Source organism: Periplaneta americana, chromosome 7, assembly GCF_040183065.1.
Source record: "Periplaneta americana isolate PAMFEO1 chromosome 7, P.americana_PAMFEO1_priV1, whole genome shotgun sequence".
NCBI lineage: Eukaryota > Metazoa > Arthropoda > Insecta > Blattodea > Blattidae > Periplaneta > Periplaneta americana.
In genome coordinates this window covers 84156925-84179160 of record NC_091123.1, presented here as the reverse complement: position 1 = coordinate 84179160, position 22236 = coordinate 84156925, and the positions used below count along the sequence as shown (strand labels likewise).

Here is a 22236-nt window from a genome sequence, read left to right as displayed (position 1 = left end):
ATGCGACGTGTTTGACAATAAAGTAATTTGACCTTCTGCACTCTAATATTTTTCAAAGATATTGTCATAGTCAGCCACTGAAGCACAGATTTTGAAGTGTTCCGAATCCATTTCTTGGTTTGAGTTGCACAAAGGGCAGTTAGGGGACTGATATATTCCAGTTCTATCCAGGAGGTGCTTGGCCAAACAGTCATGGCCTGTTGCCAATCTAAATGTAGTGTGGTAAATCGGGAATTAACGAGTACTAAATGTAATAATAGTTAATTCATATATATTCCATTGCTTGGCCATCTTCAAATTTTTCCCATTTAATTTACTTATGAGGTATTTATGGACTTTTTTTAAACTAGGTGTAATCATAACGAAAATTTCGCTTAAACGTTTTTCTGAAAAACGGTAATATTACAAAACCAAATATTACTTTGAAATTGTGGTAATGGCAGAAAGAAAGACTGTTTAATTTCCTTCAAAATAAACTTATCATTTGTTTTTCTGCGATGGATAGAACCACAGTTACAGTCATTTAAATTTTATGGAGTGCTCCAATCTGGGCTTTTCATGTGGAACTACAGGAGTCTGTAACTCCAAACATATACCGGTAGTCGTAATTTCGTAAATAAAAAATACAGGTCTAATGAATTTCCTCATAGAATCTATAAAATGATTTTCATAGAATCTGAAGGGTTGCAATTAAATCAGTGTTTCACTTGGCATGGAATCCGTCAAATGGAAGACAGTTTGAAGAAAAAAGAAGTAGAAAGTTTATAGAACTGTCTGTGAAATGAATTATCATAGTATTAGTATGAAAAATGATCCGACAACTTCTGTGAGAAGTTATTTTTTTATAAAAGGTAAATGAAATTACATGTTGCTCTAATGCACGCATATGTGTTCATATTGGTAAATTGAAAATAAAATCTAATAATAAATTTAAAATACAGAGACCTGAAAAGGATTGATCTTATATTAGATCTGTGAAACTAAAAGACATTGCACATGATACAGTACTATAGATGAAATTGACAGATCAGCTAGAACTGAAGCCTATTGAAGAAACCTATTTTTTATGGTTGACCAATCTAATTGCATTGCAAGCAAAATGTCATGACTTATTGAACTTGATATAGTGTTGATGATATGGAATTTGATATAGAGTTGATGATAGTCTCTGTAGGAAAATCTGTTTTGTTTATATCTGTTAATTATTTCGCATTATTTTTAACACACTGTAAAATTATGAAACATTCTATTATATATTATTGAAAGTTGAGCAATTTTTGTTTCACGAATTACTGAGAATCTGCTGATGGACAGTCAAAAATGTTTATAAATTAGCACACCATAGCACTGTGTCCAAAATTTCATAAAATCAAGAACTTCAGTTTGAAACTATGATGAGAAAATCTTTAGAAAAATATAGTCTTGAAATCTTATACAGTACCAGATCAGTAGACACATTCATTCATTTCGTGTTTTGCCCAAGGGCAGATCTTTCACTGCAAACCCAGCTTTCTCCAGTCTTACTTATTTTCTCCCTTCCTCTTTGTTTCCTCATATGATCCATATATCTTAATGTCATCTATTATCTGAGATCTTATTCTCCCCTGAACTCTTCTCTCGTTCACCATTCCTTCCATTGCTTCCTTCAGTAGGCAGTTTTTTCTCAGCCAGTGACCCAGCCAATTCCTTTTTCTCCTCCTGATCAGTTTCATTCTTTCTTCACCCACTCTTTCCAACACAGCTTCATTTGTTATTTTGTCTGTCCACTTTACACATTCCATTCTTCTTCATCAGTAGACACAATAGGCCTACTGGCCTTAGCTCTGCCAGATTAAATAAATAAATAATTAAATTATTAATACAATAATTATAATTTCATTAAAATTACATTTCTTTCACACTTATAAATCCCAGACTAATTTTTGCTGTTAATTATTGTACACAATGCATTGTAATGTGGTTATGTGCATGCATACGTTCACGTGATTTGTATTTTTTTTTTCTTTCTTTCTTTTCAGCTAATAGCACAACTGAAACCTGGAGGACGCCTGATAGTACCAGTGGGTCCCGAGGGTGGAAATCAGCAGTTGGAACAAATTGATAAAAAAGCTGATGGATCGGTGACTCGGACTCCTTTAATGGGTGTGGTCTATGTTCCTCTCACGGATAAGGAAGCGCAGTGGCCTGGAAGGTGGAAATTCTGAGTAACTACTTAATAGCTTGCCTGCTTGTCTTTGAAGCACTTGCATGACTTATCCACCTTGACTGCCAAGAAAATTGATGGGTTTTCACTACCGGAAAGGTGCTTATCATTGAAAACATTCCAGGTTTCATCAGAATTCTACCTCAGAAGCTCCCTGCCACGTGCTAAATTGCTCTCTGTTGTTTGTTTTAAGCGTTGTCTTTCTTCCATTAACCTTCAGGTGAGTTGTCTTCTCCCCCGTCTTTTTCCTACTTTGATTTCTACAGTATTTACTTTTTAGTATTGCTTTCTAATTTATAGCATTGATTTGCAGATAGTGATGTTTTCTCAAGGAATTCTGGCTAATTGTTTTACATTAGTAAATTTCTTCTAAATTGCGCGTAAAACCTTAATGAACTGCATTTTTGTCTGTTTGAAAATGCAGAGACCAAAAGAATATATGGTTCGTGTATCTTGGCCTTCACTGTTTTTGCATAATTTCACATGCTGGCGCTTATTTCAAGAATTAATTGTAAATCATTATTTGATCTATATGATACAATTATCTAAGGAATTCCGAGGACTTTGTATGATGAAAATATGTTACAATGCAGTATATTCAATTGCTTCCTCCACTAGAGTGGGACCAACCAAAATCAGTCTTTGGTGAAAGAATTCAATGTTGCCAAATTTGAACATGTGATCTCTTTATGATGCAAGTTGAAATTAGTTTATTAAGCATCTTTGTATAAAAAGTAAATGTAAATGATAAATAAATGAACAACAGTAATAGTGGTAATAATAATAATAATAATAATAATAATTACTGAAGTAATGAACAACAAACTACATATTACAGTTCCAGAAAAAAATCTGTTTCTGTTAGACATAGTATCCAAAAACATCAAATTTACAATGTGTATACACAGAATATCAAAATAGACTTATTTAATTTAACAATTGAAATAACAGCACTTTGTAATGTAATTTGTGCACAAAACTTGTCAGTAGTCACATCAGCAACAGGCATAATTTCATGTACTCTACAGGAGCATTATAAATGTCTGAACATAACAAAACATTCATCATAATGCAGAAGTTTATGTTGAACCTGCTTATGACCAAAGAATATGGTGAACCAGAACAAACTTAGAATTACAAAATTTATATAAAGATGCTAAAATTGGCTTTGATATTAAACTGAATTAAGTACATTAAGATAATATGAAAATAGTCGAGACTTAAAAAAAGTTCTATATGGTGGGAAATCGTAAATTCTTATATCGTAATTCGTGGTTTCCATGTTTTTTGGAGTAGTCTACTACCCGTAGAACATCTGAAATCATTCCTTAAAAATGGGAACATAATCAGGTTTTACTGTAGTCATAGTTGTAGTTTTTGTTGTAGTATTGTTCAGTCAACTGTCCCAAGACAGGTTGGAGCCTTATAAGTAACGCCAATAAGGCATCACTCATGATGAGGCAATTAAACCAAGAGTAATAATAATAAATGTCTTCTTCTTCTTATTCTGCCTGACAAGTGTTACGCCACAAGACCTGTTACGGTCTCACATAAAATTTTCACGCCATCTCTTAGCAGGATGACCCACAGATCTTTGGCCATGTGGTACATAATTATAAATTGCCTTTGGGAGTCTACTATTACTCATTCTTTCCAAATGATGTTTCCAATTAGACTGATATTGAACAATGTAATCTAAAACTGGTTGAGTTTTTAGTTCCTTTAAAATTTCACAATTTCTTTTCAGATCCCATTTAGTGTAGCCCACTGTTCTTTGCATGAATTGCATTTCACAAGCCGTTATTCTACTTTTATCTGCTTTCCTCAGTGTCCATGCTACGCTGCCATAGCTGAGCTCAGTCGTGCCCATGTGTTGTAGAGACGTATGCAGGTGTGTTTCTGAACCAAGAATGGTTTCATCACACTATTTATAATGCCCATAGCTCTTGTGTCTTTATTAATTTTCTGTGATATGTCCAATGGAAAGATTGTAACCTAAATATGAGAAACTAGAACATCTTTCTAATATTTTATTATAGAGACAAATTTTACTTTGTATTGGGTATTTCCCACAGAATGCCATAATTTTTGTTTTATCTGTTGAAATTTCCATATTGTATGTGGCTGCTACTTGCTGCAAATTATATATTAATCTTTGGAGGTCGTCTTTTGAAAGTGCTAATAATACCAAAACATCTGCAAAGAGAATTGAATCCATTGAGGGTATCTGTTAATTTGTATATATCCATGCGAGTTTGCTTCCACTTTTTAATTATTTGGTTCATATAAATAATAAAGAGAATGGGTGATAATCCACATCCTTGTCTTACACCAGTATTGATGGGTGTCCAAGATGATAGCTTACCATTTTGTTTAATTGCTATTTTATTTTGGTTATATATGTTATGAATATTGTGGATAAAATGTTGTGGAACATTGTCATCTATTAAAATTTGTAATAACTTCGATCTGTCTAAGTTATCAAAGACTTTCTTGAAATCCACAAAAGCCATATGTGTCTCGATATTAAATTCTTTGTGTTATTCTAATAATAGTTTCATTGTAAAATATCCATCTGCGCATGACCTTCCTTTACAAAATCCCATTTGTTCCTCTCCAATGAGATTGTCATAAAATTTTGATAATTTGTTTTTTATTATATTGGCATAGATTTTGTAGCCTGAATTCAATAAACTGATCCCACGATAATTATCACAGTCTTGGCGATTGTTCTTCTTGAAGATCGGTATTATAATCATTGCATTTCCCCAACTTTCTGGTGGTACCTGTCCATCCCAAATCATATTTAAAAAATTGAGAAATCTTTCCAAGAAAAGTTGGCTTGAGTGCTTTGTTGCCCTTGAGATTTTTAATAACAGTAATTAACTCTTCCATTGTAATTGTCTCATGGTTAGTATTACCCGAAAACAGAAGGGGGGAATGTTTCATCTGATTTTGTCCATAGATTCTGAAAATATTTACTCCATGTACTGTTTGTGAAGCAGTTCAGATGTGCTCTCTCTCTCTCTTATTAATATGTATTAATCCATATAAAATCAACAGCCCAGGATTGTAATGGTATTAAAAAATGTGAAAGAAAATTTACAGCGGATTTTGTCCTTAATTTTTTTCAAAGATTTATATAACCTCTAGAAATAAGTACTGTTAGGACTGGTCCACAATAAACTGGGAACGGAAAAGTTGTTAAAATATATATATTTAAATGTGAGCATTCACAATTAACGAGAAGCTTGCATGAACCCAGTAACGGGACTGTGAGAGTTGACCAAATTTTAACTTTGCCATTCTCATTTCCTATCACAGCCAACTAGATTCATTCTGTTGTCTTCAAAAAGTTATTTGGTCGTCATATTTTGTAGCAAGGAGGCCATGACATAATTTCTTTTTCAGCTCAGAAATTCAGTAGAATCACTTTCAAATATATGCTACCTGTATAGCTATGTGACCAGATTACCACGTGAATTGAATTCTTAAATATTCTGTGTCATTAATTTTGAAGTTGGTTAACTTATGTTTATGTTGGCTGACTTGAACTCATGAGAGAATGCCATTGGTCAATTATACACAAATAACATCAGAATGTGTAATATCGACTTTATATATCATTATTGACATACATATCAATATGCATAGTTGTTTCGGTTTATTGTGAATCAAAAGTCTTCACGTTCACGTTCTCCACTTCCCGTTATTGTTCTGATTCTCATTCTCAGTTTATTGTGGACTAACCTTTACTTTCATTAACCTTTTTAAAATTTAATAAATTAGCAAATTTGAAATACTGAAAAGTATTAATTCTTGTCAAATGCGCACGCATACAACCCCCCCCCCCACACACACACACACATACATCTATATAAAAAATTCTTTGGCTAGGGAATAGTAAGTTCGAAATAATAAAGTGGTTTTCTCTGTAAGAAACACACAAAAAATCTATTTATCAAGATAAGTTTTATTTATTTACAAATAACATTGGTATAGGTTGTAGTAGTAGTGATAGTGGTATTGGTATTGATAGTGGTATAACAAAAATTACAACTACAACTCTTACTACAGTAAAATCATATTTTAATGTTCCTGTTTTTAAGGAATGATTTCAGAAATCCTATACAAAATTTCAAGTAAAATAAAACATAACCTTCTCTAGAGGTAAACACTTAACTCTCTATTTCTTGAACTGTTGAACAAAATTAAGCAATTAATTAATTGAATAGTTGTTCATAATGTCCTTGAGCAGTACTGTGAATTTTCTTTGTTCAATATTTTATGGAGTAAGTTTTTTAAAGTGCCATTTCCCTGTAGTGTTCATGTAATATATGTGTTGTCTTTCCTTCCTCATCTCTTAAAAGAATTTTAAGCGAAAGTTTCACAGTGTTAATGTATTTCTTATTTAATTACAAATGACTTTAACTTTACTTAAATAACAGATTATAATCATATAGTGTATAATTAATTTATTTCATAATTATTCAGAACAGTGCAAATGACTTTTATTATAACGTAAACTACTCTTGCAATGATGTATTTTCGAGAAACAAGCTCACATTGAAGGGCTGAAAAAGCATTTTTAATTGTTATAAATCAAGGAATTCAATTTGGTAGCAATTGAAAACTCAATCATAAGTGATGTTTGGCATGTACATTACAGCTATATGCTTAGCAAACTTAGATATTAAACTTGGCTGGTCTCCCTCTAGGATTGCATGATAGTGAATTATAGGGAATTCGTGGAATAATGGTAGGAAAGGCGGAAATACCCTGAAAAAGTAAACCACACCATTTCACCACAAATAAAATCTTAAGCTCAACAGGTCTTTTGTGCAGGCCAGAGCATTTGCAGTTTGGCAGTGGATTTCATTTGTCACTACAGTGAAACATTGAGTTCACTGGCAACTGTGGGAGTTTCTGTAGGCATTTCACATGGTAATTATTGTTCTCTTTTGTCTTACTATGTAAATTGCTGACTTTGGCTTAACAGTATTATTAATAATTGAATTTAATATAAACATTGTTACACTACTGCTATAATCATTACTGTTTCTTTTATCCTGATCCAAAAATAATTCGAAAGCTATATTATTTCGATGTAATTTTCCTGTAGAAACTATTATATTTTATTTGTTACTTTGTTGCAGTTTCTCTTCAAAATGTTACCATTATAAAAATTGTTGTAACAAGATGGATATGTAATTCTTCATATTCACATCATTTGTGCACATTAACTTAACGTCCTTTTAATCCTTAATAATATACATTTTAAGGAAAGAAGTGAATTGAAATGGTACTCCAGTGTGTATATGAGTGTGGTGGGCTTATTTCAATGATGGAGCATTTGATGATACATGATGTCATAAGCCTGCCATTATGTCCCTCCGGTGTTGAGATGAGCAGAGGTGTAACAGGAACACAGTGCTACATCCAGCAGAAGATTGGGCTTACATATGGACCGAGAACAATAATGACCAGATACATTTGAAGGGTACACGGGAAAAACGATCAAGGTCCATCAAAAATCGAAATTGAGTTAATAATGCCAACTTATAGTGAAAAGGAAGTATAATCATATGGTGTAGAGTAATAAGAAATAATCGTTCTTGAAATTCCACTACGTCAATTTCTATTAAATACACACATAAGAAAGTATTAAGTGCTTAAACTTTAAAATTCGTTTTTCTCGAAACTTTCTAAAATGGACCTTGATCGTTATTCCCATGTACCCTTCATTTGATATAACATCCATAGTCCGTCATCCTTAGCTGGATTTGAACCTATAACCTTGAATTCAGTGACAACCACAGAGGATGATAGTCCTGAAGTTCAGCAATTTCTAAACAGATATTTCTGCTCCCAAAATTAAATTTACATTATACTTTAATGTAGGCTGCTGATCTTGGAAAATTTTCTGGTAAATTAATATTGGAGATATCATGGCTACAAACAGCAATATTAATCATGTATATTGTCATTAGAATTTAGTTAAACTTTCCCAATTGGGAATTAGTGCAGATAGCATTTTACTATAAAAATCTTGAATTGAGAGAGTTCTGGTGCATTAGTATTTTTTTTTTTTTGTCCATAAATTTTGTAACTTAGAATTTTAAATATTTTCAACAAAAATGTCTTATCTCTGCAGTTCCCAAAGAGAAAAATTTGATAAAGTAATATTTGCGTTATCATAACCTTGAGACTTCCCCCCCCCCCCTCTCTCTCTCTCTCTCTCTCTCTCTCTCTCTCTCACACACACACACACACACACACACACACACACACACACACACACACACACAAATACAAATAAAACATTATGAAAATGTTTTTAACGTGTTCAGGTGCCTCACAACATGTATTTTGTGTGAAATCTGAAAATAAATTTTTCATTACTTTTATGTAGAAAATAAAAATCGAATCTGAGATCATGAGAAGTGACATGTTTTGTAACAGTAAATCTATATTTTAAGCCATTCCTTGTTGAGAGAAATTTGTTACATTTTACATTTCTAGCATTTACTTGAAAGGATAATAAATATCCTAGGTTGTGTGGAATATGGTACATAGTTTGTTATGCACCTACATTAAATTGTGTAGTTTCTGATAATATTTACCAATAGTTCAGAAAACAAGTTTCATAATCTTCATCTATAATTTTAACACCAATATAAGATTATTTGAACATTTAAAAATGATTGTAAAAGGACTATCATATGCACATTGTTTCAAAACTCGCATACATGTTAATATCACAATTAAAGAAAACGTCCTCAGGGATGGTAGCAATTATGAGAGAAACACTTAATGCTTAGCCACAAAATCACAATTCTTGTAAATGCATTTTTATCACTTTTTCAGAAATGTCTTTGCGTTGTTGTATTGAAAGACTATTGTTTTTCTTTCCTGGATATTGGCCACGTCACATTGTAGTTTTTTGAGCATCTCCACATAGATAAAATCAGACTGTATGAAATATGTCTATTCATCTCGTTCATTCCTATAAATATCTTCAAGGAGGAGTTCAGCAACATCACTGCGAGGATAGTAGTCAGGCCATAACATTTGTGTTAACTTGATAAATTCTGGATGCTGTATGCATAAAAAAACATAAAAAAATTTAGATACTTGCTTGTCCAGTGTATCTTTCTGTTGAGCAGTTGTTTTGACAAAAAATGGAGCGGAGTTGACTTTGAGTAATGTTTTTGAGTTGAATTACATTACCTGACTCATTTTTCTGCAGCTAAAAATCTTCTTAGGTACGTTGCTGATAGTGTTTTGCACATTTCATTACTGGTACTAGCATCAGTGTTTGTATTTCTTTTTTGTATTTATATGTGCTATCTGGTAGGATGGAAGAGAAGGCCTTATGGCCTTAATCCTGTCAGATTAAATAAATTATTATTATTAAATCACAGATGAACTTGGGCTAGTTGGATCACCTATAAGAAAATGACTACTTTGTAAATTTCCAATAGGCTATCTGCTATATACATACCTACTTTTACTTTATCACTTGTAAATTGTAATAAAGCAGATAAGAACACACTACTGGAAAAAAAAAATCCAGTATCCTACTTAACACTTGTGAAGGGAGCAAGTATCTGTTACAAACAAATCAATTTTAATTCACTTATTCAAACTGACTTTCATTAAGTGGTGCTTGTTCTTCAGAATCAGAAAAAACTTTACAAGTTTTATCTTCCTGAATCTTCTTGCATTCCAGAAGATGAGAGTTGCTACTAAACCTTACATTTCTAAACCATGTATTTTACATTTTACTTTAGAACTTACGCCACTGTTTGTTGAAAGTTTTATAAAATCTCCCTATATAGGATCTTTTTTCCTCCCCACATTAGACATTGTAGCAAAACAAAAAAGCTCAAATTGCCAGCAGTTAGTAGGTTGCCTGTAACTAAGAATGTCCCAACAATGGTCTTTAAAGGAGCAGTCTGTGATAAAATTAAGTTGGCTTTAATCAAACACATTTTTCAATCTAAGTAGAATGTAATTTGCCGCATGTCAATGCGAGGCATGGTTCTTGAGTTACTGACTCTGCACAAAAACTTATGACGTCACAGCCACTGAACTGGTGTGATTGCGTAGTAGACCGAGAACATCGGCGAGTGCAGCGGAGCGCTTTGTATTAAAATAAATAATCTTCTCTCGCCGTAGTAAACGTGAACAGAATTTCGGACTTAGTTATGATTGTGTGAAGTCATGTTTTACTTTTCATTTAATCATAAAACCAGCACATACCAATGTTTTGGTTTTATGTAGGCGTATTTTCTTTTATATGAACGATTTTGAACTACAGAGACTAAACAGAATACATTGTATCGTAATACAGTTTAAAATGCCGTGGCGTTGTGATTTTTCGTGTTCAGAGGGAACAACAAAAATAGAACATGGAGGAGGGGTATCATTTCATGTATTTCCGAACAGAGAAAAGTTACTGCAAAGATTTAAAACATGGGTGAAGAAAATCAACAGAAAAGGTTTTACACTATCGAAAACTACTGTTGTGTGTTCGTCATTTCCGTGAAACTGATTTTTAAGAATCGTCTTTACTAAAAAGACGTTTAATGAAAGACAATAGAACTCCTATGAAAATTAAGAAAACTTCTGTCCCTTTCCTATTTTTGAAAGGCGAATCACCCCAAGACAGTTCTGATCTAAACGCTCCTCTGCTTATAAATGAAAGAAGGTCGTCGAAGAAGCAATAGCAAGTTGCAGTGATGCACGTATAGCTGAAAATATTGATGTGTGTGTAGTTCTCGATGAGGCTAAAAATTCACAGGAACCTAATATAAACAAAGCTGTGCAGTGTGAGATAGGGTGCGAGACGCTAAGAAATGTGTGTGGTGAATCAGATGTGGGGGAGCAGAAACTGACTTAGAGATATATTTTCAAATGGAAGAAGAAACTTCAAATTCTAATTCATCAAGTTCCGAGGATGCTGCACATGAAACAGAAAGTAAATAGGAAGTCAAAAAGTGTTTTTTTTTTTTTTTTTTTTTTTTTTGTTTGTATTCTGGTCAGCGTTACAAATTTTGTTTTTCTTCTGTAACATTTGTCATTCCTCTTTTACAAATATTTGGTAGAAACAATAGGACCATTGCTGAAAGTTAATGCAGTGTGCCAGAATGCCCGTAATTGGGAGTGGAAATCCGAACAGAAGTGAAGCATAGCAATGAGTTCTGCGTTATACTTGTGCGATATAAGATACAAATTGTTTGAAAATTTTTCAAAAACTTTACAACTATGTTTCATCGACAAGACAACATTTTATAAAATAATTTCAATCAGATGAACTTATTTTCAGATTCATGAATAACTTATCAATTCCCTAAAAGATAAAAATGTGTGGATTGCGGTGATGGCCACCTAGTTACAGTGCAAAATATGTGACTTACAGTGCAATGGATAAGATTATAGACTTCGTAGTTCTGCAAAAAGGTCTAATTGTAGGCGAAACAGCATGCGAAAAAGTTCTAGATCGCCTAAAAGAAAAAATGAACATTACTCTCTTTCTATCAGACCGCCATAGAGGAATTAGGAAATTGATAAGGGCCAAATATGAATGGATGGGCTATCAATTTGACATTTGGCACATGGCAAAAAGCTTAAAGCCGCCGCACAAATGTGGAAAGAGAGCATCATAAATCACCTATGTGGTCTTGTGCTACATGTGAAGGTGATTCTGACGACTTAGAAGACAGATTCATTTCTGTGTTAAATCATGTTTGTAATATACACGAATGGGGAGAAACAGAGACATAATAAAAAATGTGTACATATTCACCCATACAATAGTGAGAGGGAATGGATCGAACCTGGATCCAGCAATTACCAGGGGCGTATTTTGCGGGCTACCGGCAGTAGCCCAAGGAAATTACAAAAGAAAAAGTTTATAATATAACATAATGTAATAATTTTGTATTATTAGTTTTACCATAGTAATTAAAATTAAAGTAATTGTTAGATATATTTTGTGTAATAATAGGGTCAGCGGTAGCCCAAACCCTTTAACCAGTATACGCCACTGGCAATTACAATGCTCTGAAAAAAGTTGTATGTAACCCTGCCCTTTTAAAAGACCTAAATCAGACTAATCAATTTTGTCACACCAGCAAATTTGAATCATAACATAACGAGAGATTGCTTTACACTCCTAAGAGAAAACACTTTCCATATGGTGGAATGGTAACAAGAACTATGATTGCGATAATGGACCATAATTACAACGTGAAAAGAGATGTAACTGGCTCCAGACTCCAGTACTCTAAAGCCACTAAACGATGGGTGGAAGACAAAACATACAGCTGGAAGAAAAATGCGTGGAGAGAAGATATTATACAGAAAAATGTCTTGGAAGTAGTTCTGGTTATCAACTGCCGCAATTCGATGATCCACATGTTTTAGAGGTTCCCCCAAACATAGCTTCGTGCCTAAACCGTGTGACTCAACAACTATGACGCAATAGAATAATATAAACCATGTACTAATTTATTGTTGACGTGAGATAAACATGTATTTGCAGTCCATTCATAACGAATATTTCACGTCTCACATACATTCACTCACTCAGTGAAGGTGTTGAATTAGGTTATAATGGATCGACATATTAAACCTTTTCAGTTTGAACCCTTACCAGACTCAAGTGACTCTAATCACTATGAGTACGAAATTCAAAATGGGTAAGTTATTATTATTATTATTATTATTATTATTATTATTATTATTATTATTATTATTATTATTATTATTACAGTATATACATGTGATAGGTCCTAAGTGTGTTAATAATAACTGATTGTAACGTATGAATATATATTTACTCATTCTACGCTATATGTCAAACGGAACTACAACACAGTCTTATGAAGCAATCAGTGGTTATGACATCAGAGCTTGCAGTAAGACCTTTAATATTTCACAAACTAAAAGGCGTAGAGCGATGCGACAAACGCCGTTAATCCAAGGATTACTTTGGTAAACATCCTATAATATAATCGAAATATGGAATTTTATCGTGGACTGCTCCTTTAATATATTAACAAATTTAAATTTTCTAATGGCATAACATTGACCTCACAGAATAAATTTTTATATGTTTAAAATACAAATGGAAAAAAAAAAAATTAAATCAAAGATAAAAAAAATCAGTTGATTAACATCAGTCCACTCTGTTATTAACCAATACTTTCTGATACAAATAAAAACTAAATATGCAAATACATAAAGGAAAAGTAGAAAATAAAGCAAATAAATTCACGTGAAAAAAAAACATATATATATATATATATATATATATATATATATATATATATAATTAATTATAAAAATGATGTTTCAAAAATATCGTAATCACAAAGTTAGACTTGAACTCGGTCTTTTGGGTGAGAAGCATGTGCTTTACTGTTGAGCTATAAGCATTGCTTCGTAGAGGAAACAGATGTGCATTATACGAGATTACAGCTAAATCACATTGGCTTGAACTACCATGATGCTCAACATTTAATCGCTTGTGAATCAGATGTTCACCTGATGGGAACTTACAAGAATTCACACTTCAAGAGTCTGGCTCCTCCCTTTTTTCTAAGGATTTACTAGTGTGAAGTGCACAAATTAAAGATTTGGTTTAAATTAAGAGGAGAACATTTGAGAAAGGTCAGTGACTTAGTTGTGAAATATTTAATTAAAAAACCAGTGTTACATAACTATTTTCATATGAATACATGCTTTTCACTTGTAGAAACAATTGTTATTTAATGTATATCATAAGCTGGTGATGTTTAATGTCATTATATTTGTAACTCACTTTATAAAGTATCAATGTTGGTGTATCAGGGGTTCTTTTCAAATGTCACTGACTACTACCAGTAAATTGTAAGTCACTTTCATGATTTCAGAAGTAAAAAGTAAAATTGTGTCTGTTTACAGTAGGTGCTCAAAATGATGTCTCACATCGTGGAAATATATTCTTGGAAGCTCAAGTTCTTAATGAAGAATTTATTTTAAGCAATTTTGTGGCACAGCATATTGAACATTTTAACTCTCCATCAGTAGTGCTGAACATCTCAATGACCTTTGAGGACTAGTCTCTAAATGAGCACCAGCTTTGTCTTAAATTTTTTTCATAACACTCCATATGATTTTTACAAAACTTTCTTTATGAAAGTTTGTTGATGAATATCTTGCAAATAAAACTTTGTTTTCAAGACTCTCATTTTCACATGCTGCATTTATTTAGTCTTTCAATAATTACTAACAAATGGCTATCATCTGTTGATTCTGTGACTGGGAAGATTGAAATTCTATCAAAAAAAAAAAGAGGGAGAGAAAGAGAGTGACCTTGGCTGGGAACAAATTTTTATTTAAGTCTAATAGCATATGTAAAGACACGTCACTGTATCATATACATTACACTTCTTTAGTCGTTTACTCAACAGATAATTTGTATTGATTACATATGAATTCCAGTGTTTTGTTTTACAGTGCATTCATAAAGTTCCAGTACTCTGAGTTAGATAATTTGTTAATTAACTGTAACAGCTGCAGTTTACGTTGAGCCATTTGATAACTATGTAGAACAGATTACAACTAGAAACAGTTGGCATGACGCATAGTAATCTTGAAATATAGTAAAATGAATACATCAGCTCCCAGACCACATGAATTTGTGCTGCAGAAAATCCTTATTTCTTACATGAGGTACCACTTCAATCTCAGAAAATTGGCATTTGGTTTAATGTATCAGGTCAGAGGATTGTGGGACTACTGTTCTTCGATATCATAATAGATGGTACTCTATATAGACAGGTGTTGCTCAACAGTTTGCGACTTGGTTAGAACATGATGAACTTGACTGTGTGTTTCAGCATAATAGTGCAATATGTCACACTTCTAATGAAACTTTGAAAATATTAAGAGCCTTTTTTAGTAATCAGTATCCAAAAACATTTGACCACCATGCTCCCCTGATTTGAGTCTACCAGTTTTTTGCTGGAATTATTTGAAGAAAAGGGATTATAAAGATAACCCTTGTATGCTGGACGGCCACTCCCATGATATTAAAAAGTGTGTCACAAAAATTTTGCAAACATGTGAACTTGTTCTTGTAAGGGGAAGGGAACATATCTAGCACATGATGTTGTGGATGTCAATATGATCCACTCTGTATGTTTGAATACTCAAATGTTATACAACTGCCCTTGTAAATTCTAGATGATATGCAATCCATTAAGATAGAATTGACACAGTAGTCTTTGTTCCTCCTCTTGTCTATTGTACCATATGGTAACAGCTCACTTTGTGCCATAATAAGACCGTTCTAAAAACATGTTATTCTTTTGTACAATGGAGTTAAGAGTTGTGCCAAGTGATCAGCTATTGTGGAATATACAGTTAACGCCTGAAACAGAGTATGGTGTGTGGTTATAATGTACATCTTCTGTTGTATACAGATAGCTCAAAATAATGTATATACTGTTTGTTCATGAATAGCTTTGGAACAAATTGAGATAAAATTCTCGTTTTTGGGAAAATTGTAGCTTAATGTAGGTGTTCGAAGTGGCCACCATCAATATCCAAACACTGTCGATGCCACCTAACTGCTCCACGAACTAAGTTCTGTAACGTATCCAGTGTGATAGCTGCACATGACATTAAATTTCGATTTGTTCTCGTAGCGCATCCAGTGTAGCTGGCTTTTCCCAATAAACAACAACCTTTAGGCTCCTCCCACAGTAGAAATTGAGAGGTGTTAGGTCTGGAGACCGTGCTGGGTACTCGACAGCACCTCTTCGATCTATCCATCGTCTGGGTAGAGTTTCATCCAGATACACCCTGACATTTCGATGGTAGTGGGCTGAGGCACTATCTTGTTGCAGATAAAACTTCTCGTTCCCATACAGCTTTCAGATGTCTAGTACAATCATTGTCTGAAGCATCTCGAGATATACCGCTCTGGTAACTGTGCCTTCAAAGAAGAATGGCCCAATCAACCCCAAGAGGATAAACCACACCACACATTAAGTCCCGGTAAATCGACAGCTTTATCCTGATGGATGTGCGGATTTTCGGGATCCAGTACACGCAATTGTGGTGGTTTACAGTACAATTCAGTTTGAATTGTGTCTCGTCAGACCAGACAATGTTCCCTGCAAATTCTTCATCCTCGAGCACCATGTTTTCAAACCATTCAAAGTACTCAATTCGTCGATCAGGGTCGTCCTCATTCATTACATGCAGCAGTCTTGGAATGTACACCTTCCACTTTGCAGTCCTCAAAATTTGCTGTACACTTGATGAACTGACTCCAGTTTCCCGTGCACACTGTTTCACAGACTTCTGACTTCTAAATTGTTGTAACACTGCTGCACTGCTGCAGTTGTTGCTGTTACAGGTCGCCCGGAATGTCCTTTATGCACATTGTTATACCATTGGATCTGAATTTGTGCCAAATATGTGTAATTGTTAGATGTGTCGGCAGCATTGTTTGAAACTCATTCCTTCATTGTCACTGTACCTCGCTAATGTTTTAAAACTTAAAGTACCTGGTTGAGTGTTAGAGAAGGCCGTATGGCCTTAACTCTGCCAGGTCAAATAAATCATTATTATTATTAGTATTATTATTATTATTATTAAAATCGCCTTATGTCGTTCGAATGACAACCTTGAATCCGCCATTTTGTTTTCACACTTGCACTCTCATCTGGTCACTGCCAACTAATAACATTAAGCTGCAATTTTCCAGAAAATAAGAATTTTATCACAATTTATTCCAAAGTTATTGATGAACAAACAATGTAAACATTTTTGTGCTATTCTGTATGCATTTCATTCACATCATTCATTCATTTGAGAGTACATTAATGATTTCTATTATTAAATAATGTGTGTCTGATAGAGTGTACATGCAAACTGATCTGTTCCTAGTAATTGCTTACCAGGAACTGATGGTTTTAGCTGGTCTATAAATGCAGGTTGCATGAAACTAAATTATAAAGGACATCTGCTTTTACCCTGTATAGTCATAATAATTTCACAAACTTTTGAGTACTGGAACTTCAGGGACACTCTATATATTGGTATTTTCTGCAAATACTGTCTGTGCTAATTAGTCATATTTCTTTTGTTCATGATCAACTGGATCTTGAGCTGTTTATGAAGATAACATTTATATTTTAACTTATTTAAATTATGATAGTTAAACAAATTGAGTAGCTTTTTATTTTTTGTTCAAGAAAGATGGATTTTATAGCAAGTTGTTCTGAATGTCTTTGCATCTTTCTCATGTTAACAGGATTCTGAAAATGATGGGTTCAGTTATAATTTGGTTGCCCTAAAATTTTAATATTTCTGTGTGTTTAACACTTACAGTTTATTCTTCTGGTATTGGGGTTTATTTCCTACTGAGGAGATTGATATTAAGATATTAAATATGTAAATTTAGGCCAGAAACTCTCAGAAAGTTGCTTCCTTAATAGTATCCAAGATATGAAAGATAATTACATTCTCATCTGGTTACAATTTCTGCTTGAAAAATACTGTGTAAGCTAAATATTTCATACAATATACTATTCTAAATTTAGAATCTTATCAGTTCAAATGGAGTAATTCTTTAGATATGTTGACTTTTTGCAGAAAGCACATTATCTTCATTTTGTATGTCTGGCTGTACATTCATCCTGTTCGTTTGCCTTGAACAATTCAGAAAATGCTTTAATGTAATTTCATAAATACTTAAACCTGTATATTTTACGAAAACCATCAAGTTAGTCCATAATGATGTTATTCTTTCATGGCCATACACAGAAGTAGGCTATTCACATAGAGTAGGGAAATATATAATTGTTCGTTAATTTTTAGTGAACATTTTAAGATTCGAAATTATATTAATGCAGATTCTGGTTCTTTGAATGTGAAATATTGTATAAAGGCAAGATACACAAGTTTACATAACGTGGAATCAAAATATTATACATTATGCAATGTATTAATTATTATCTTTGCTTGTGAAATGATATACCTGTGCCCAACCTTAACTCTGAAGTTCAGGGTAAATGCTTTTGAATGAGCCTAATTTTTTGAGATTACAGAGAAATCTCTTTGTAAATAAACTTCATTGAAATGTTACCATTTGTTTCTCTGACCATTTCTGTGTTCTGGCCGTCACTTAAGAATGAATTGCTTTGATAGATTTCGATATTGAAAGGTGTTGTACCATTATGTTGTTTTGATAATTTCTTATAGCAAGAGCTTGACTATAGTTGGAAAAAAAAATGCAATATACACAAAATTAATAATTTTGAATAAGGTAAAATCGCTAATAAGTGCGGTAGATTTAATCATAATGTATCCGTTTCTTCGAATATATTTTAATTTGAATAATAGCAGTTGTAGAAATACAGGGTTGTTTCCGATTTCTGATAACGAATTTGAATGATGTCATGTGCGTCAGGAATCACACCGACAGCAGAATTGCACCAAGAGATGACAGACCAGTAGTGAGTAATTTCATAATTAGAGTGCACGGTGTATCACAGTAGCAATGCCCAAGAAAATCGAGCCTTTTTGGGAGAGGTACATAACAGTCCTTTCTGTCCACACCTATGGAGTAACGGTCGGGGCAAGTTACCTGGTTGAGGTTTTCCCTCAACCCAATACAAGCAAATGCTGGGTAACTTTCGGTGCTGGACCCCGGACTCATTTCATCGGCATTATCACCTTCATATCATTCAGACGCTAAATAACGTAAATGTTGATACAGTGTCGTAAAATAACCCAATAAAAAAAACAATCCTTTCCGATGCCAAGTAAAGTTACGTGAAAATCATAGAAACCTGCAAAAAACGTGGTTTCGTTACTTTCAAGAAAGGCATCTTGTGTATATCTAATAAGACTGGCAAAGCTCAGATGGGATTAATTCCAGAGTGGAAAAAGCAAGCAAATGCACCCACTGTCACAAGTCGCCGCACCCACGAGATGATACAAATTAATTCCATTCGAGCTTTACTATTCTTATTAAGTACACAGAAGATGACTTTCTTGGAAATAACGAAACCTTGTTTATTGCAGGCTTCTTTTATTTTCACTTAACTGTACTTGGCATTGGAAAGGGTTGTTATGTACCCCTCCCAAGAAGGCTCAATTTTCTTGAGAATTTCTGCCGTGAGTCGCCGTGCACTCTGACTATGAGATCACTCACTACTGGTTTGTCATCTCGCGCAATAGTTCAGCTGTTGTGTGACTCCTAACACACATAATGCTATTCAAATTCATTATCAGAGATCGGAAACAACCCTGTATGTGCTGAACACATTAACTTTCTTTAATGTTGAATTGTTTATTGTTTAGTCAACTGTCCGAAGACAGGTTTGAACCTTACAAGTGACGCCAATAAGGCATCACTCATGAGGCAACTAAACCAGGAGATAATGATAAGCCCTTAATATTTACATATATACCGTATAAATGAATAAAATGAGAATTCAGTTACTTTCCTCTTTATGTTGTCAGTTACTTTGTATTCTGTACTGTGTTAACAGTCTATTATTTGTGTAAGATAATTGTTTAGTAGCATTGGTTTTGTGCTGTATCTTTGACAAAAAACGGTATTCTAGCAATTTTTGTTGTCTGTCTTATGGAGAATTTAATAGCATAATCACCTTATGACAGAATCTGATTTTAAATTCATAACTCGAATTCACATTAAAATATGTTAATCCTTACATTAGCTAGCAATGAATAATTTTGATCTCTCTGATAGCGAACATTTTTCCGCGTGTCTATAATCTCGCTAATAAATATATGTAAAAGGTTGTTGCAATAATGTCTTTTTTTATTCTGGTATTACATAATTCGTACTGTGTTATGTGACGAAATTATTTTGTGAGAAGTTGTGGAAATGTCTGCAAGTAAACGAAATGCAGTTTGCTTTTGTATTCAGTCTTCATTCATATATATATATATATATATATATATATATATATATATATATATATATAAATGTTATGTTTTATTTAACGACGCTCGCAACTGCAGAGGTTATATCAGAGTCGCTGGATGTGCTGGAATTTTGTCCAGCAGGAGTTCTTTTACATGCCAGTAAATCTACTGACATGAGCCTGTCGAATTTAAGCACACTTAATATGTATATACACACACATACACATAAATTGTATAACACGTGGGAATGCCAGAGGAGTGAATTCAAGACTTAAAAAATGATGAAAAAAGTTATGTAAATAAAAGTCTGCTTTCGTTTTTGTTTCCAAGTTGCAGATAATTTCATTTTATTTTCGAACAACTACAGTATATACTTGCCTTTGAAAATGTAAGAACTCTGTACTTACCCAAAGATGCCAGGAGACTTTTCAGGTTTGTTGGTGTCCTTGTTTCAAAATTCGGTAAAGTGTTCCAGTGTTGTCAATTAGTATGGAATAAACAAGTGCTGAAATAGTTCCACAAATAAAAACCCCATGGATTTAGGTTTTTATCTCTCTCAGACAATAGGTAGGAATTTTTCTATATACATATCTCTTGCTCTGACTACCGTTTATTCTCAGGCATTTAATAATGTACGGTAACTAACAATATTCACTTTACATACAACACTTGCCAAGAGAATTAAAAAAATAACTCGACATTACAGGACCTTATTCAAATAACTATCTCCAAATCCTTCTATGAAATATTGGGCACTGTCAGTGAACATTTAAATGACTATGCTAGCCATATATGTAAATAATTAGTGGAAGACTTGGAAACAAGGCATAATCAGACGAATACTTTAACTGTTTTTTATTGTTTTAGGTTCTGAATCCATCCCTGAAATATCTTTCACATATTAGATTATAAGCAGTTTCTTATTCTCCTCTCCAAAACAGTTTCGTCAGAATTGAGTGATGATCGCATTTTTTTTTTTTCATCCAGCACTGAGCTTTCTCTAAAGACTGCTCATAAGTAGGGACTGGATTTTTATGTAATTACATATTATATTCTTTTCAACCTAAGAGTATATAAATAACAAATCTTTACGAATCTTGTAATTACCATTAATATATTAAAATTCGATACTACATATTTTTATTTATTTACCCCACATTACATATTATGGCTTGGTATTACATAAATCTACTTATTTAAGGGTTTTATTCATTTTTTACTTCTCTGAAAGGAAAAAAAAAAAAAAAAAACTTCTGCTGGAGAAGTTTACAATTTGAAATACACAGATTTAAAAAGCCTTTTTACCTACCCAAGAAAGGACATATTCCGGGACAAAACATAACATCCTTAGTTTCAGGAAATAATAGAGGCGCTCACCTCATACCGCCCATTGTAATTGAGTGAACAAAAGGCAACCTTTCTCATACAACTATCCTGTATTGTAAAAATCACTCAGAAAGTAGCGTTGCTTTCATGCAGTGGATGGGATGAGGATGACATGATTTGTCTCGAACTATAATTGTTCTGCACAAGTCTTAACAAGCCGTTCCCATGCAATTTGCAACCATACCCACCCTCTTCCTAATTCTTCCAGGGAAACCTGTGTCAAGTCTGAATGAGACTTTCAGGTTATTGCTTGACCTCTTTATTTTAAATTTAGTAGACTTATACGGAAATGGGATTTTCCGAGCAATTAGAAAGTATGGTTCTCGGCTAGAATAATCCTATCCTTCTGAATGAGACAGGAATGTCACTTTTCAAACAACAGTTTGTAAATGCCTGTAGTTTGAGGTTTTAGTAGGTACTTGTTTCTTACAGGGAGCAGCTAAAATTCATGTGTTCCACATCTCTTTTTATTTTCTTCTATTCCAGTAAAGTGAAACAATGACTTGCAGTACTGTTGTGTCATTCATTTCACTGTTCTCTAGTTTTAGTACTTACAGTACCTATAAAGTGCAAGTGAGTTTATCTACTGCTTTTAACTAATTAAAATGGCCCCTGTATCTTCAACCCTAAAAACAAAAATAAAATCATGGATTGCAATGGACGAAGCTTTCACTACAGATGGAAAA

The 22236-nt window shown here is 33.3% G+C and overlaps 1 protein-coding gene and 1 long non-coding RNA gene across 11 annotated transcripts in view; both read left to right on the top strand.

The window, feature by feature from the left end:
- Pcmt (Protein-L-isoaspartate (D-aspartate) O-methyltransferase) overlaps nt 1-22236 on the top strand; it is a 60735-nt gene that overhangs the window by 20948 nt on the left and 17551 nt on the right. For 6 of the 10 annotated variants that reach the window (XM_069830948.1, XM_069830951.1, XM_069830954.1 and 3 more), the window contains exons 6-7: nt 2019-2191; nt 2328-2423. In XM_069830948.1, coding sequence (XP_069687049.1) covers nt 2019-2191; nt 2328-2423 — 269 coding nt within the window. Of the gene's footprint in view, nt 1-2018; nt 2205-2327; nt 2424-22236 lie in introns of all 10 variants that reach the window. The other 4 variants (XM_069830955.1, XM_069830956.1, XM_069830958.1 and 1 more) reach the window with 3 other exon arrangements.
- LOC138703238 (uncharacterized) lies at nt 2431-12195 on the top strand. The gene is made up of 2 exons (XR_011333008.1): nt 2431-3721; nt 3794-12195. It is a non-coding gene; the product is annotated as an uncharacterized lncRNA (long non-coding RNA).